Here is a 14,552-nt window from a genome sequence, read left to right as displayed (position 1 = left end):
AGATATGTGGACATTCTTTGGGCACAACAAATGGTATCAGAGTCATGGTCCAGACCAGATGCAATGTGGGGTAGCCTTGAATTAAGTTGAGGGTAGGCTCGAATCTGGTCATGAATGACCGGATGCTTGTGGGAAGGCCCTGGAGCAGGTGAGGGTGACCAGATATTTGGGTAGAAACGAGTAGCTCAGGGTGACCGAATGCTCACGGGGAGGTCCGAAGCAAGTCATGAGTGACCAGATGCTCGTGGGGAGGCCCGAAGTAGGTTAGAATGATCGGATGCTTGCGAGGAGACGCGAAGCAGGTCAAGAGTGACTGGATGCAGATGCTTGCAGGGAGGCCCAGAGCATGTCAGGGTGACAGGATCTTGCGCGAAGGGGGGGTTCTGGACCATGAGAGTAATTGTGGCCCTTCGTTTGAGAGGAGGATTATTGGAATTCAATCAAACTCCCACATTGGAAAGATCTGGTAAAGATCATGGGTTTAAAAGAATGTAAGATATCCCCATTGGCATAAGGCCTTTTGGGGAGAGGCTAAAAGAAAAGCCATGAGGGCTAGACCCAAAGTGGACAATATGTATCTGGCATAACAATGTGCATGACTTAGAAGTTTAACTTAATTTGTAAACTTTCTTAAATATGTATCTGACATGGATATACATCCCCATACGCTAATACTCCTAGCATCCCCAATAGTTCTCACTTTGGCAATAGTATATGTTCCATTAGGCAGTAAGAGCAAAGAAGAATCCAATAAAAACTGTTAAAAACTGAGCCAAATAAGAATAGACTAATCGATTGCCCAACATTGACAATTAATTAGTACACAACAATCGATCCCTTGATCGATTCCGAAGGTCACTGTTTGTAGTTCATCCACTCTAATCGATTGGTGTAATTGATTCAGGAACGTCAATCGATTCGCTGATCGATTTAGAGACCATCTGTGGACAACTTAATGAACTATAATTGATTGTCCAATCGATTAGTAAATATCAGTCGATCAGCCGATCGATTCAGAAACTCTATGTGGGCGTCATCAAATTCCATATCGATTGACTCCTCATGGTAATTAATTATTGAATGTCAATCAATCACCCAATCGATTTTGAAAATCTATGTTTGCAAATCATGTTCGAGTAATCAATTGGTGAACACCAATCGATCAACCCAATTGATTTGGAACCCTGTCGCGATCTGGCAATCACAATCAAATGACCCTCATGCTAATAGATTGGTACACATCAATCGATTAGCCCAATCGATTTGGGAACCTTCATCGCGATTTGGCAATCCCAATTGATTGGTGCTCATGCTAATCGATTGGTAAACACCAATCGATTAGCCCAATCGATTTGGGAATTCTCTGTTCGCAATTTTGGGTATCTTAATCGATTGAACTTGTATGGTAATTGATTAGTGAACACCAATTGATTACTCAATCGATTGATAACTAAAAAAAAAATATGATTTCTGATTATGATTTTTCAACCAAAAGAACACTAAAACCATGCTGCCAATCGTGTTCTTCATGGATAATGCAAAAAACTCGATTCATAGGTTAAATCCTAATCTATCCATACTACATTCAACGGATATACATCAATTTCGTTTATCCATATGAAATCAAATGTAAAAAAATAATGTATACATGTCAAATCATTTAAAACTAACAATAAGCTAATCCTTAGCTCTAATACCAATTATTTGAATTGTGATACATTAATAACAAACTAAAGGATGCATCTACAAGAGGATCTAACTATTATCAATCTTTAAAGCAATATAGAAAATTGAAACAATAGCTAGCGAAGAGCTGACTTGAATCCATCACTAAGGACTAGTGCTTCTTACTTATCGCCGAAGTTCATGTAAGCACGGAATAATCTTCTACAGAAGTAGGCAGCGACAATCTATATTCCTTCTTATTAGGGAAGAGAGGAGGTCAATGAAGAAGCTCAAGAACATGCCCTAATCAATAAGCATCTTCTCTTATATATCAAGCTCATTCTATAGGGATCATCCACCTTAAAGTCTATCTATCATTACCAACTCATAAATGTTAATGAACTAAGTTATTAGATCTATATATTGAATCCATATTTATTTAATTCAAACTCCCTTTACATGCAATTAAGTATTAGATTATTTAATTAGAATTTATTTTCTTTAATGACAATTAGTTCGATGTTAATCAAGTATAAACTCATCACATGAAGATTAAGCCCATCCATAATCAGATTTAGTTCACCACGTGAACTTAATCCTACAAAATATACTAAAACAAAACTATTAGAAATTCTCTCAAAAATTATATTTTTGTTTTTGGAAAATTACTTAAAATTGGTTGAAAAACATCTTTTGCTAAGCTTCTAACTAAAATCCCGTATTTCTTTTCAATGCAATAATTTATAATAGTTTGATACGTAAGAGCTTTAAAAAAACAATACAAAGTCATCATAGTTTTTTTTAAAAAAATAAAATTCAATATAGTAAACTTATTCTCAATGTTAGGTTAATATTGATCTCCATGTGTTAAATAACATCATAAATATTAAATACATGTTACTAATTTTTAAAAAATAAATATCAATTTAAAATTATTTTAGGGGAGATATTTCCAATATCTGGAAGCTGGAAATTCAACATCTTGAAGTGAAATGAATTAGAGCTAAATATTATTCTCCACGTGCAATATATAAGTTTTCAAAATATAATTTCGAGTTCAATAAATAAGTAGAAAAACATTTTAACCAGTGACATTTGTGTAAAGTTTATAGACAATTTTTTTTAGGGTTCAGGAACTTCTGCCCGTTTTTTTAGTTACCTTACTAAAAGGTGCGGATTGAGGAGGGAAGGAATTAAAACGCAAAAAACAAAAAAAAGGAGGGATGCCTATATATGCCCCCTTACTTAGGGCATTTATAATCATGGATAGATTCGGGGCTGTCAAGATGGGGTCGGTGCATACGATCCCACCTCTAGTGAGGCTCCTTTTTTTAAAAAATAATTTTTATATATGTATTTTTTTCATTGTCATATCCGTACCACATCAAAAGTATAAAACCTCACACATCTCTTTACTATCGAAAAAAAATATTTCAACAACTCTTTTATAGATTCCACAATTCTACATATTTTATATTATATATAATTACTTTTTTATAAAATTTAAATTAATAATTTTTTATAAATTTTTTATAATATTCTCTCCCATCTCCCTCATATTTCTCATCATTTTTGTTTTTAATATTTTAATATTTTTTCTTTAAATAGAAATAAAACAAATATTTAATAAAGAAGTGGCTCCGTGTTCACGAAGCCGCTTCCTCGAAATCAACAAAGGAGCTCTCTCCCACTATGGGAGAGAGCTCCTTCGTGGCATCCACGTCACAATGAAAGCTTCGAAAAAGCTTCCACCCTAGATGCTCTTAGGGTTGTGTGAGGCACCATTGCAATTCCGCCTGCATAAGGCTGTGTGAGCGGCCATGCAATGTCATTCTATGCGAGACAGTTGCTCAATGCTACCTGTGCAAGGCTACATGAGTGGTCGTACAATGTGGCCCTGCATGAGGAGGCCACGTGAGGGAGTTGCCCAATGTCGTCTGCGCAGGTCCACATGAGCAACCGTTCAATGTGGCCCTATTCAATGAGGTTGCGCTAGGCCACTTGAGGTGGTCGCACAATGCCGCCTGTAAAAGGCCATATGAGGCGATCATACAATGTCGCTCGCACCGGGTCACGCGAACAACCGTATAAAGCCACCCTGCATGAGGAGGCTAGCAGGGCCACGCTAAGCTATCACACAATGTCACCCACACAAGGCAATCTCACAATGCCACCCACACAAGGCAACATGAGGCAGTCGCCCAATGTTAACCCACGAGGCTATCACACAATGTCGCCTGTGCAAGGCGATCATGCAATGTCGCTCGCGCAAGGCGATCGCGCAAGGTTGCCCGCGCAAGGCGGGAGTGCAATGTCGCCCGCGCAAGGCGATCACGCAAGGTCGCCTGCACAGGACTGCACAATGTCAGCCACGCAAGTTACACGAGTGGTCATGCATTGTCACTATGCAAGGCGGCTCCATAGGGCCGCATCAAGTAGTCGTGCTACGCCAGCCTAGTAGTGCCGCCCACATAGGACCCCTCGTGGCTTGCGCAGCTGAGGCGGGACCGAATCCTCTGATCCCTTTGTCTTGGTCCGCTCTTGGACTGGGACAAGGGGATTGCCTCCCACCAATGTAAAGGTTGGACTATGAATTAGTACAGTCTTTGCGGACCAGAAGATCCGCCCCCAGCTGAGGCAAATGCAACAAAACAAGAAAAGTTGCTTCCATCTAATTTGGACAAATGCAAAAATATCTAAAAATTAATCAACGGATAGAAGTCTAATATTCTATACAACAAAAATAAATAATTTATCCTTTTTCATGAAATAAACACCAAAAAAAATTTCCACGCAAAAAACTTTCCTTAATTTTTAAATTCATCCTCCCAAGTAAACATGACATAAATGGATCTTTAGTCTCACCTGAGATTATATCCCTACTTGAATAATGCATCTAAAATGCAAATGATACATCAAACTGTGGCCGATGATACTTAGTTCTAACCTATCCAACAGACCTAAAGCATCAATAATGCTAATTGACGATACTTCTGGCATGATTCTATCGATAATCAAGAAGACAAAATGGTTAATGAAAGACATGGTATTCAAGTTTATATAAGAGTACTCATAAACCTAAACAGATCTTTGCCCAACCAAAGCACCTCCCTAATTTCTATCAAATTGTCCTCTTAATATCCTTCCAACCTTTCAGATACCCTCAAAGAAGGTTAGCGAATCCAAAAAAACAGATGGATAAGCTTGCTCAGCTAAGCTAGCAAGAAACAGAAGGATTCATCACATCTACTCATTTTGACTCAACTAAATTATAAATGTGCAACTGTATCCAACGGACGACATCAAAGTATATGTAAACTATCTGATGTAATTCTGTTCTCTTCACATTTACACACTAAAAGTAAATTTAGAACATTTAATAGCATGCTATCCAATGCAGGATGCATATTGTGATAGGTAACATGATTACTCTTTCTACAATGGAATGAAAAACTCACAAGAACTAAAATAAATCACAAAGGAATTAGTAAAATCATGAGCAAACATCAAACATGGGAAGCTAAAGAACCGTGAGAACGCTTTGTCACTGAGCATTTCACCTGAAATCATCTTCTGGCAATTCTCATTCTTGTTTTCTAAAAACACGCTACAGAAATTCAATTGCAGCATGTTTAAGTAGCAAAACATATAATGCTAAAACTGGGTTCAGATCGACAAATACACCTTATACAATGGATTGTCAAATCACACCAATCCGACTGAAATGCATCGCTTCTTACAGATCAATGGGGCTAAGGCCCTCTGTAAGTGTTCATACTGCCGAGATTACCTGTGCCACTATAAGGAATAATGCCTTCAGCAGGTGTTCCACTTATGTGGGTATGAGGTCTTCCATATGCTTCAGAATAGTAGGAAGAATTAGCATAATCAAAACCAGCATCGGTGTAACTGAGACCGGTACCATAACCACCGGCGTACACTAAGGCATGTCCAGCAGCTGGAGGGTATGCACCTCCATGTTGGTTTGCTGCTTGTGGTGGTGGATATGTAGCTCCATATTGGTTTGCTGCTTGTGGGTAGGCGTGCCCATGAGCGTTTGGTGCTACATAAAAGTTAATGAAGAAATCTATGAAAGAAACGATCAAATAATTAGTTGAAAGATAATGAGGGCAAGATGAAAGCAATTACGAGCTGTTCTTTGTTGAGCACTTGCTATTTCAGCTCTTAACTTCTCAATTTCGCTTGCCATGGACATCAGGTTCCTTTCCATGGATCGCATCCGCTCCACTTGCTCGACATTTCTACCCTTCTCATACTCAAAAGTAGTGCTTTTGCCAAAACAACATGGAGTCTAGTGACATCCTTAGGAAGTAGAGAATTTCCATTAGATACAAAAATCACAAAATACATACCGTAGTTTCTGGTGCTCCTGTCTCAAACCATCTAACTCAGATTGTAAATCGGGCAACTTTTTGGTGCCAACTGACAAGGTCTCTAGTTCTTCTGTCACAAGCTTCATTTCCGCAGTCAGTTCTTGATTGCCAATAAACAACCTCTGTGCCTCTGAGTGTGCTTGCTGGAATTCCATTTTGAGGACATCACCTGCATAGATATCAGCTTCCATTTTTCCAAGTTTTTCCAGCAATCCTCTAACTTTGATATCACTTTCAGATCGAATGTTTCCAAGATGAGCTTGCAGGCTCTGCATTTCTTTTTGAGTAGCAACAAGCTCCTGTCTCATTGTTACGTTACTAGATGCCAGTCTCTGATTTTCTCGTGCAAGTTTTTCCATCTCAGCTCCTTGAATTACAACCTTTTTCTCAAGGAGCTCAAGTGGAAGGGGATCTCTAATGTGGGGATCAGATGGACCAAGCCCAGGAAGAGGGCCATGCCGCATCATTCCAGGTGCTTGGATAGTCCGCCCCCCATGAGCTGATGGTATTCGTCCGTGGGCATCCATTGTTTCTAATCAAGATTATGCAGGTTTTAAATGTGTATATTCATCGAGCAAAACATGACTTTTTGGAAGTATTCTGAAAAAGTAAAATTACAAAAGAGTGCTTTCAAGGTCCATATCTTGAGAGATTTGGTCAACCATGCATTCATTCAAAGAGCATGAACTGGTTGCATGCAAAATGTTCATAGAGTCTTTAAACAAATAAATATTAACTATTCAGAAATTGTCACACATAACTGATATGCACATCACTCTTCCTCTCATCTGAAAGTCGACAAATTAATGTCCCCTGCAGATTTGACCGAACATTTAGTTTTAACGACAACAAGAGGTCATAATGCTGTCATTTGGTTTTCCTGATTCATAAGACATAACGTTTTTCCTATGATCATATTAGAAAATTCCAAATCAAATCATTCCATGAGATTTAGTGGTTTCTTTTTTTTTTTAGCCAGCACCAAGTATTTAATCCTGGGATGACCAGCCCAGCCCCACCCCACAGAAATTTCTCACTCGCCGATAAATCCAGAGGTGCTCACAGCAGACAACCCAATATTCCAAGTTTGTCATCCCACTAGAGGAAAATGTCCTACAATGCATCGTAGCTGGAAATCAAACCGTGGACACTTAGGAGAGTGCATGGGTGCCCTGCCGCTGCACCATAGCCTGGTGGGCATGAGATTTAGCAGTTTTGCTTCCAGTATGGGTGGATTTGCCATAATTTGTGGATCAAGCAAGAGATGGAGGGAAAAGAAACACAAGAGTTTTAAAAGGTTTTTATTGCTTTAGATATAGCTTTCCAGTGCAATGGATTTACTACAATTTTCATATTGAACAAAATAAAAAATGACTTAAACAACTTGTGCTAGCACAAGTAGCATACACTTGTTAAAGATTCTTATGAAAGTTACAAGTGCATTGAGGATATTCCAACCATACAAGTTCAGATGGAGATATTTGTTAGAATTATTTCCATAGGTAGTCAAGCCCCCTCTACCTTAAATTTTAATATCATGATTGTGATTTTACATCTACAGACCCAATGTTTGTATATTAAAATTAAGTCCTATTGATGTAGCATTAAGGATGTTTTGATTCCAAATTGATGCAACACGAGAATGCTCTGATACCAAATTGATCCGAGGATGTTTTGATTCCAAATTGATGCACGCCAAAATCAAACTCAATGTCGCCCAATGAATTGAAACAAAATTGGCACGACAGAAGGAATAGCTACCAATGAAAACTTAGAAAGAGAAACATTATTTACTTGGAGATCAAAAACATATTGGATCAGACCTCTTTTATAGTCCCCAACAAATAGGAAAAAAAAACAAATTGCAAATTAGGAATTAAACCAATATAAATTAAACTCCTACTAAAACTATTCCGTTATCTAATTTAGATCTCACTAAAACCATTTAACACCCTAAAATAAAACAATTTTCATCTTAAATACTTCACTAAGTATATTCTCCTGAAGAGGAAACTAAAAGAAGAAAAAAAAGAAAAATATAAATTAGGATGAAATTCTCCACATTAATAGACCTTGGCTCAAAATTTTTGCATGTCCTCCAACTTTAGGATTAGTGTTGGGCTTTCCTCCAACCTTGGGTGAGAATTTTGACTTCATCATCCAACTTATGGGTCAGTCTGAGTTGGGCTTATAAAGTCAATCTATGTCTGATCGAGCTAGGACATAGGATGTTTTAACCTGTGTAAAGTCCCATCTTAGGTCTAGTACATTGCTTGGCCTATGAGATTGCTCTTCTCACCTTGGTTTGTATTAAAATGTATGAAGTAGAAACTCCATCTTGCCATTCAACAGATTGCTGTTCTTACATTAGTCATGTTGGACTAGTAAGATTCAAGACTGTCTTACCAACCAGGGGCATTGCTCTTCTCAGCTAGTTCACATTGGGCTATCAAGGGTTTGATGAACATCTAACTCAACTAGGGCATTGCTTCTGCTCAGTTCAGTTTGATTCAAGGGTCTCGGTCAAAGTAGAAACTCTTATTACTGGCTAGAATTTGAATCTCTAACTAAACTAGGGTGTTGCTCTGGTCAGTATGATTCAAGGGCATTGCTCTCCTTGGCTTAGCCCATTTTGGGCTCGCAAATAGTCAGGACTCCACTCCATTGGCCAGGGATGTTGGTTTTTGCAACTCTGTTCACCTATGGATTTGAAACTTCATCTTAAAAGTCCGTAACATTGTTATCATTAGATTGGTTCATGTTAGAGTTGCACAGGCTCAAAACTAAATTTTAATTGCCTATGAATTCCTTTTCTCATTTTGGTTCATATTGGGCCCAATAGAACATTGTCTACAGTTTGGGACATTACTCTTTTCACCTTTGTCTATGTTGGGCTCACATAAAACCCTTTGAGCTCTTGTTGCTTCTTTACAGGGCTTGACCCTTGTGAGGGTTGATGTCAGGCTTAATTGTGAAAAATACTACTGATTGGTCAAAGAGATTAGTTCTCAAAGAAAAGCTAAAGCACTTAATAATTAGCATCTCTCTTTTGACACATAGCAATGTCTTTCATGTGCTTAAGAGAGCTCAGCCTAGGAGTCTTTGGAGATGTTCCACACAATTTAAAATAACTAACTTTGACCTTATGCATCTACTAAGATGGGAATTTACTGTCGGAATCTTAACAACTCCACTGAGGATTTTCTCCTACCTCTTCAAAGTGACCACCTTTGATGGTATTTCCTCATCACGGTCAGAATTTCCTCATCTGAATCAGAAAGTTTTGTCAGATCTTTGAAACTGTGAATCTTATGCATATTGTAAATCATCACTGAAACATCTACTATGGTGGGAATTTACTAATGGAATCTTAGCAACGCCATTGGGGATTTTCTCCTACCTTTTCAAAGTGAATAACCTTTGATGATATTTCCTCAAAGGCAGAATTTCCTCATCTGAGTCAAAAAGTTAAGCCAGATTTGCAAACCGTCTCCCAATAATGTACCATCCATACTATTTAAGGAATCTTGACAACTATTAAATTTATGATTGAATAGTATATCACTTTTAACTTCTTTAACACAGTAAAAATTTCACAAGCCTATGCATGATCAAGGTCATCTTGTAGGACACAACTTTGAAGGTAACACATTTAACATTTTTCTATGAAATAACAAAATACTTCGTATTTCAATAGTGATTTATGAAACAATATTTTTTTCACTAGAGTCAGATGAGTTTCAATTCACAATTACAAAGAATGAATAAACACAGACTAATGGACAAAGTCCAAAATGGAAAATCACAGCCAGATGCACTAATTGAACAATCTAGTGAGCAAATTTAAAAAATATAGTTGTTTTTATGGAAAAGACACTGCAGCCTTATACATTATTCAGTTTGTATGGGTACATGACTCAAATCTCTCCGACTGGCTATGATAATGAAAAGTCATAATGTTGACCTTATGGAGTGCCAAATTAAAGTGTTTAACGAAGCTATAGATCATTTGAAAGCAAAACCTAAATGGTTGCACAACTTTAGAGTCAAATATCAGCACCATGCTAGGGTGAACGATGCATCAAGGCTAATCATTTATGTTCCAAACCAGTAAGTGTATGGTGGATCAAGAAATATCAAGCTTAGGCTTCCTGTCCCTAAGGTCTTATCAAGCCAGTCCTTATCAAACATGAGCAAAAACATACACACCTCCTCGGACATGTGACTAAAACTCACATGCGCATTTGATGTTTGAGATCACAAACAACTTTTCGGTGCCAGGTTTTCTAAATACATCGTGTTAGTTTAGCTTAGGATTTTGTGGTCACATATAGTGAGTGAGATTGTTGAAATTAGAATTGGTTCTAGAAATTATTGAGTTGTTAGAGTGACTCAAAAGTTAGGATTCTTGATTATGTCACCCTCGTGTGCTAATTTATTACCCATTATAGTTCTCCACCATTAGTGATCTTCATCTACTTCCACACCTGTGATTTTCTTCCTATTAAATCCTTATGAGTGCATGTTTGATGCATCTTCCCTGTGTCCATTCTCTGTTGCTTTGTTGTTTTGCCATAGAATCATCTATAGTGAATTGTTAATAAATCAGTAGCAAAGCAATTTTTCATAACAAGTTGAAATCAAAATCAAGGTGCCACTTAAGTTTAATCATTCCTGATCATGACAACAGATTCACTTTATGGTATATAAATATATGGGTGGCAAGGGAATATATGGGTGATTCCTACTCAAAATGGATTTTGAATGTGCTCTTAATCAGATGGAGAAGACATGTTCATCATGGCCAAAAATTGAACAAGAAAGGATAAATAAAAAGCACAACACAAATCCATTTACATCTCTTGAAAAAGATATTCCAAAGATTGTCACGGAGACACAATTGTAAGTTTGTGGCAAAATTGATCTCTGTAAGACAAACAGTTTGTGGAGCATAGAATCTGAGTTTGACATGAAGGATTTAGGCAACGTGAAGAAATATTGGGAATCCGTGTCACGAGGCATAACGAAAAAAATGTTTTTATTTACAAAGCTAAAATAAGAAAGTAATGGAGCAATTCAAGATATTCAGAATTGCCAAGCCAATCAAAACACCTTTTGTAAATCACTTCACTCTTTGCAAAAGAGATACCAAAGAAGGATAAGGAGATCTAGGTGAGATGTCCAATAGGTGTTATAACGGGAAATATTTATGTATGATCTGCAGTAGACATGATTTAGCATATGGACTTAGTGTCATGAGTTGGTGGTTAACAAATTCAAGTAACACAAGAAAACATTGAAATGGATATTTAGATACCTACACTCGAGTTCGTACATTTTCTTAGGCATGTTGAGAGAGTCAATTTAAGAATGTACAGGATTTGGTTGTGTATCCAAATAGAAGGTTCTCAATGGGTTATGTTTTTCTTCTCTTGGAATATTTCTATTAGTTAGAGTTGTTATTCCATATTGTGTTTGGACATATCAGATGCCATGAAGAAATTCATGTGGTGATCTAGTTAATGCTTTATAGTGTTCCTCTCATTTAAGTATGATGTTATGTGGCACCAAAAGTGCAATATCTTAACCAAAGGTCAAATATTTCATAAAGGGACCAAGCACAGATATGCAAGGTATAATTTTGTAAGTAATACAATCTCGAGGGGATATTTTGGTATAGAGTATCAACACACATGATATCCTAGTAGATATGTTGAGTAAAGTCCTTGCTCTAGATTTTAGTGTTCCATGGAAAAAATGTAACTAAAATGTGTTTGATATGTTCAATAATGAGGAGACAAGGCAGCCGACTTATTGGAGGGTTGATCTGAACTGTATGTTATGGCCAAAGTGACTCTAAAATAAACTTGTTTGGTTTGCAACCCTTAGGATCGTGCAGGTATCCATATCCATGTTAAAGTATAGGGATTCCTCTACTATGTTGCCAATCCTTCAGGGTTAAATAGACAAGATCAGAACTTGGTGAATCACAGATACTAAAGCCTTATATTGGCTGGAAATGAAGGCACTCTCCAAGCCATGCAATGCTTGCCATGGCAATCTCGGTTTCCTTAAGGATTTAGATTTGAGGGATGTAAGGTGTGAGTGATCTTCAGGAGACGATAGTAGCATGTCTGCAGATGATCAAATGATCTAAGAGCGCCACAACGATTAGATCATTCGACTAATTCAGTCGTTATGCAGTCCAATTTAGCAATCAAAACTTGCCGGACTACCACTTACCCCTTACCAGATTACAACTTAAAATCAGTAAACTCGAAAAAGGAAGTACCAGATTTCCACTTACAGGTTGAAGAAGAGTTGAACCAGAAGAAGGGTTCCTCAATCGCGCCGGCCGCCGGATCACGAGTTGACGGAGGAGAACGATAGAAATCACCGACGCCTTGTCTTGCGGTCCTGACGAGCGGGGGAAGGCAAGAACAAGAGAAGCAACCGACCACGTCTAGGGTTTGGAAAGTCGGGAGTTTACTTCGTCATTTAAGAGAGACGACACCGATCTGTTAACGTCGTTTCTTCCTAAATTATTTTTATTATTATTATTATAATTTTTAATATTTCATAAAATGATTAAAATTAAATAAAATAATAAATAAAGATTTATCATTAACGCTTTTATAATATTGTTCCTCTTTTATAAAAAAAATCCTTACATATAGGGACGGCTCATTTGTTTCTCTTCATTTTATGGTGGGATTGAACATTTGACTTAGTATTATCATGTTTTTACATATAAAAGATGTTTGGTCCCTCAATAGTATACAAGTGAGTTAGATATACATGGAACTTAGAGGTGTTCAAATTTAATTATGAAGTTAATCATAAAATAGTTGATAAATCTATTGTCAATTATTTAATTACTATGATAAGATATTTATTACTATGCAATTAATTATAATTGTGATTAATTGATATTGTTAAATATTTATCATGTCAAAGGCCTCATTTTTAACACGGCCGAGAATGTTTAAGATAGATAGGATATGTATGCACTTTGTTTGAGATCACAGCAACTTATTTATTTGAGCTTTAATTGATATAAGTTTTTTATAAAATTCTTAAATCTTCCATAAATATAATGTATTGTGTTTTGGAAATTATATACAAATTACGAGTAGATGAGCAAGCCATATCGTAAATTATCGTGTAGGTTAAGTGAAGAACCATTTGAGTGTTGGGACCGTTGTACCGGTTAGAAGGGTGAGTTGAATAACCCTATAAAAATTCAAAAACAAATCCTTCTCAGATTTTAAAAGAACACTTATAAAACTAATTAAAACAAGAAATAAACAAAAAAAAAACATAGGCTCAAGAGATTTACTTAGTTACAACCTGGGAGGTTGTTAATCTAAGGAAATGAAGCGCACTAAAATACTCTTTTAGGCGAAGAAGTCTCTTACAACAATGAAAGCACAAAAATGAAGAAGCTAAACAAAAATGAAAAGCGCACAAGTGTTGTAAATGAAATTGCTTGTTCTGTCTAGCTTTTATAGCCTTAGTCGGGGTGTCTGGAAGGGTTCCAAGCGCCTGAAGAGAGATAAAACTTTATCCCTTCCACAACAGATCACGGTCAAACGTGATCAGGATGGGATCGGATTTCGGGCACTCAAACCCTTCAAGTCAACAAAGTTGACTTTTTCGGTCCAAGCTCACTGCTCTAGTGATGCTTGCCTCGGTCCAGGTCTTCTGCTCCGGCTCCGCTCGCTTGGGTGATTTCGGCCAACCGAAATAAGACTCACCCTAACCCAATTTTGGCCTTCTCCTCGAGCAGACTTCCGCTCCGACTTCTCGTCCCTCGAACGTCGCACACGTTCTTCTCGTCCACCGGTGTACTCTTCCACGGCGCCTCATCCCTCAGACGCACAGAGTCCATCGGCTCTCTCCCGTGCCGTCCTTCTCACTAGCCACGTTTTCCGCTCGACTTTCTATGCTCCTAAGCTCCTGCACACTTAGACACAGAGATAAAAAATCACAGGATCTAACTTAATTTGTTTGATCACATCAAAACAACCTTGGGGTTCCAATAATATCCCCCTTTTTGATGTGAACAACTCAAATTAAGTTAAGGTAAACAGACATAAAGATAAAACAATAAATTCTGTAATAATGTGTAAAAATTTTTAAAAAAAATATCTACCTCCCCCTAGACTTAATCTTTTCCTTCTTCCCATTTGATCACATAAAAATGAGGTAAAAAAAAATCTGGGTAACAATTTTGGAAAACTTTAGAAAAAAATTTTGAAAATTATTTTGATATATAAAAAAATTGGATTTGGCACTAATTTTTAAAATATTTAAGTGTTGCAAAAAATAATTTCTAAGTAAGAAAATTTCAAGCAGAGAAAAAAATTGTGCACCGTAAAAATAAAGTTTGATAAAGCAAAGTTTATAAAATAACAATTTTCCTAAGTTTTACTAGTAAAAAAAAATCTTAAGTTAAACAAATTTGCAAAAGGAAAACTTTTTTTTTAAGTT

General features: G+C 37.0%; 1 protein-coding gene across 2 annotated transcripts; it reads right to left on the bottom strand.

Moving 5' to 3' along the window:
• Window positions 1-5,219: 5,219 nt before the first annotated feature.
• On the bottom strand, window positions 5,220-12,587 carry LOC121985442 (protein FLX-like 4). Of its 2 annotated transcripts, none has more exons than XM_042538904.1 (4): window positions 12,367-12,587; window positions 6,039-6,659; window positions 5,815-5,954; window positions 5,220-5,728 (listed from the first exon to the last, which is right to left on the bottom strand). In XM_042538904.1, exons 2-4 carry the CDS (start codon window positions 6,584-6,586, stop codon window positions 5,418-5,420), a joined length of 999 nt encoding a protein of 332 aa, XP_042394838.1. In that variant the 5' UTR covers window positions 6,587-6,659; window positions 12,367-12,587; the 3' UTR covers window positions 5,220-5,417. The 2 variants fall into 2 exon arrangements, with proteins under 2 accessions (XP_042394838.1, XP_042394837.1); XM_042538903.1 differs by having other exon boundaries at window positions 6,039-6,591.
• Between the last annotated feature and the right edge of the window lie 1,965 nt (window positions 12,588-14,552).

The sequence above is a fragment of the Zingiber officinale genome, chromosome 5B (genome assembly GCF_018446385.1).
Source record: "Zingiber officinale cultivar Zhangliang chromosome 5B, Zo_v1.1, whole genome shotgun sequence".
Taxonomy (NCBI): domain Eukaryota; kingdom Viridiplantae; phylum Streptophyta; class Magnoliopsida; order Zingiberales; family Zingiberaceae; genus Zingiber; species Zingiber officinale.
This window is presented reverse-complemented; position numbering and strand designations above follow the sequence as displayed.

What these genes read in the sequence shown, in the direction of transcription:
- LOC121985442 (XM_042538904.1), bottom strand. Translation starts at nt 6,586, where the DNA reads ATGGATGCCCACGGACGAATACCATCAGCTCATGGGGGGCGGACTATC. An exon ending in CAGGAGCACCAGAAACTACG is followed by an intron (nt 5,955 to 6,038) that starts GTATGTATTTTG and finishes TTTTGGCAAAAG; the next exon opens with CACTACTTTTGAGTATGAGA. An exon ending in TGCTCAACAAAGAACAGCTC is followed by an intron (nt 5,729 to 5,814) that starts GTAATTGCTTTC and finishes ACTTTTATGTAG; the next exon opens with CACCAAACGCTCATGGGCAC.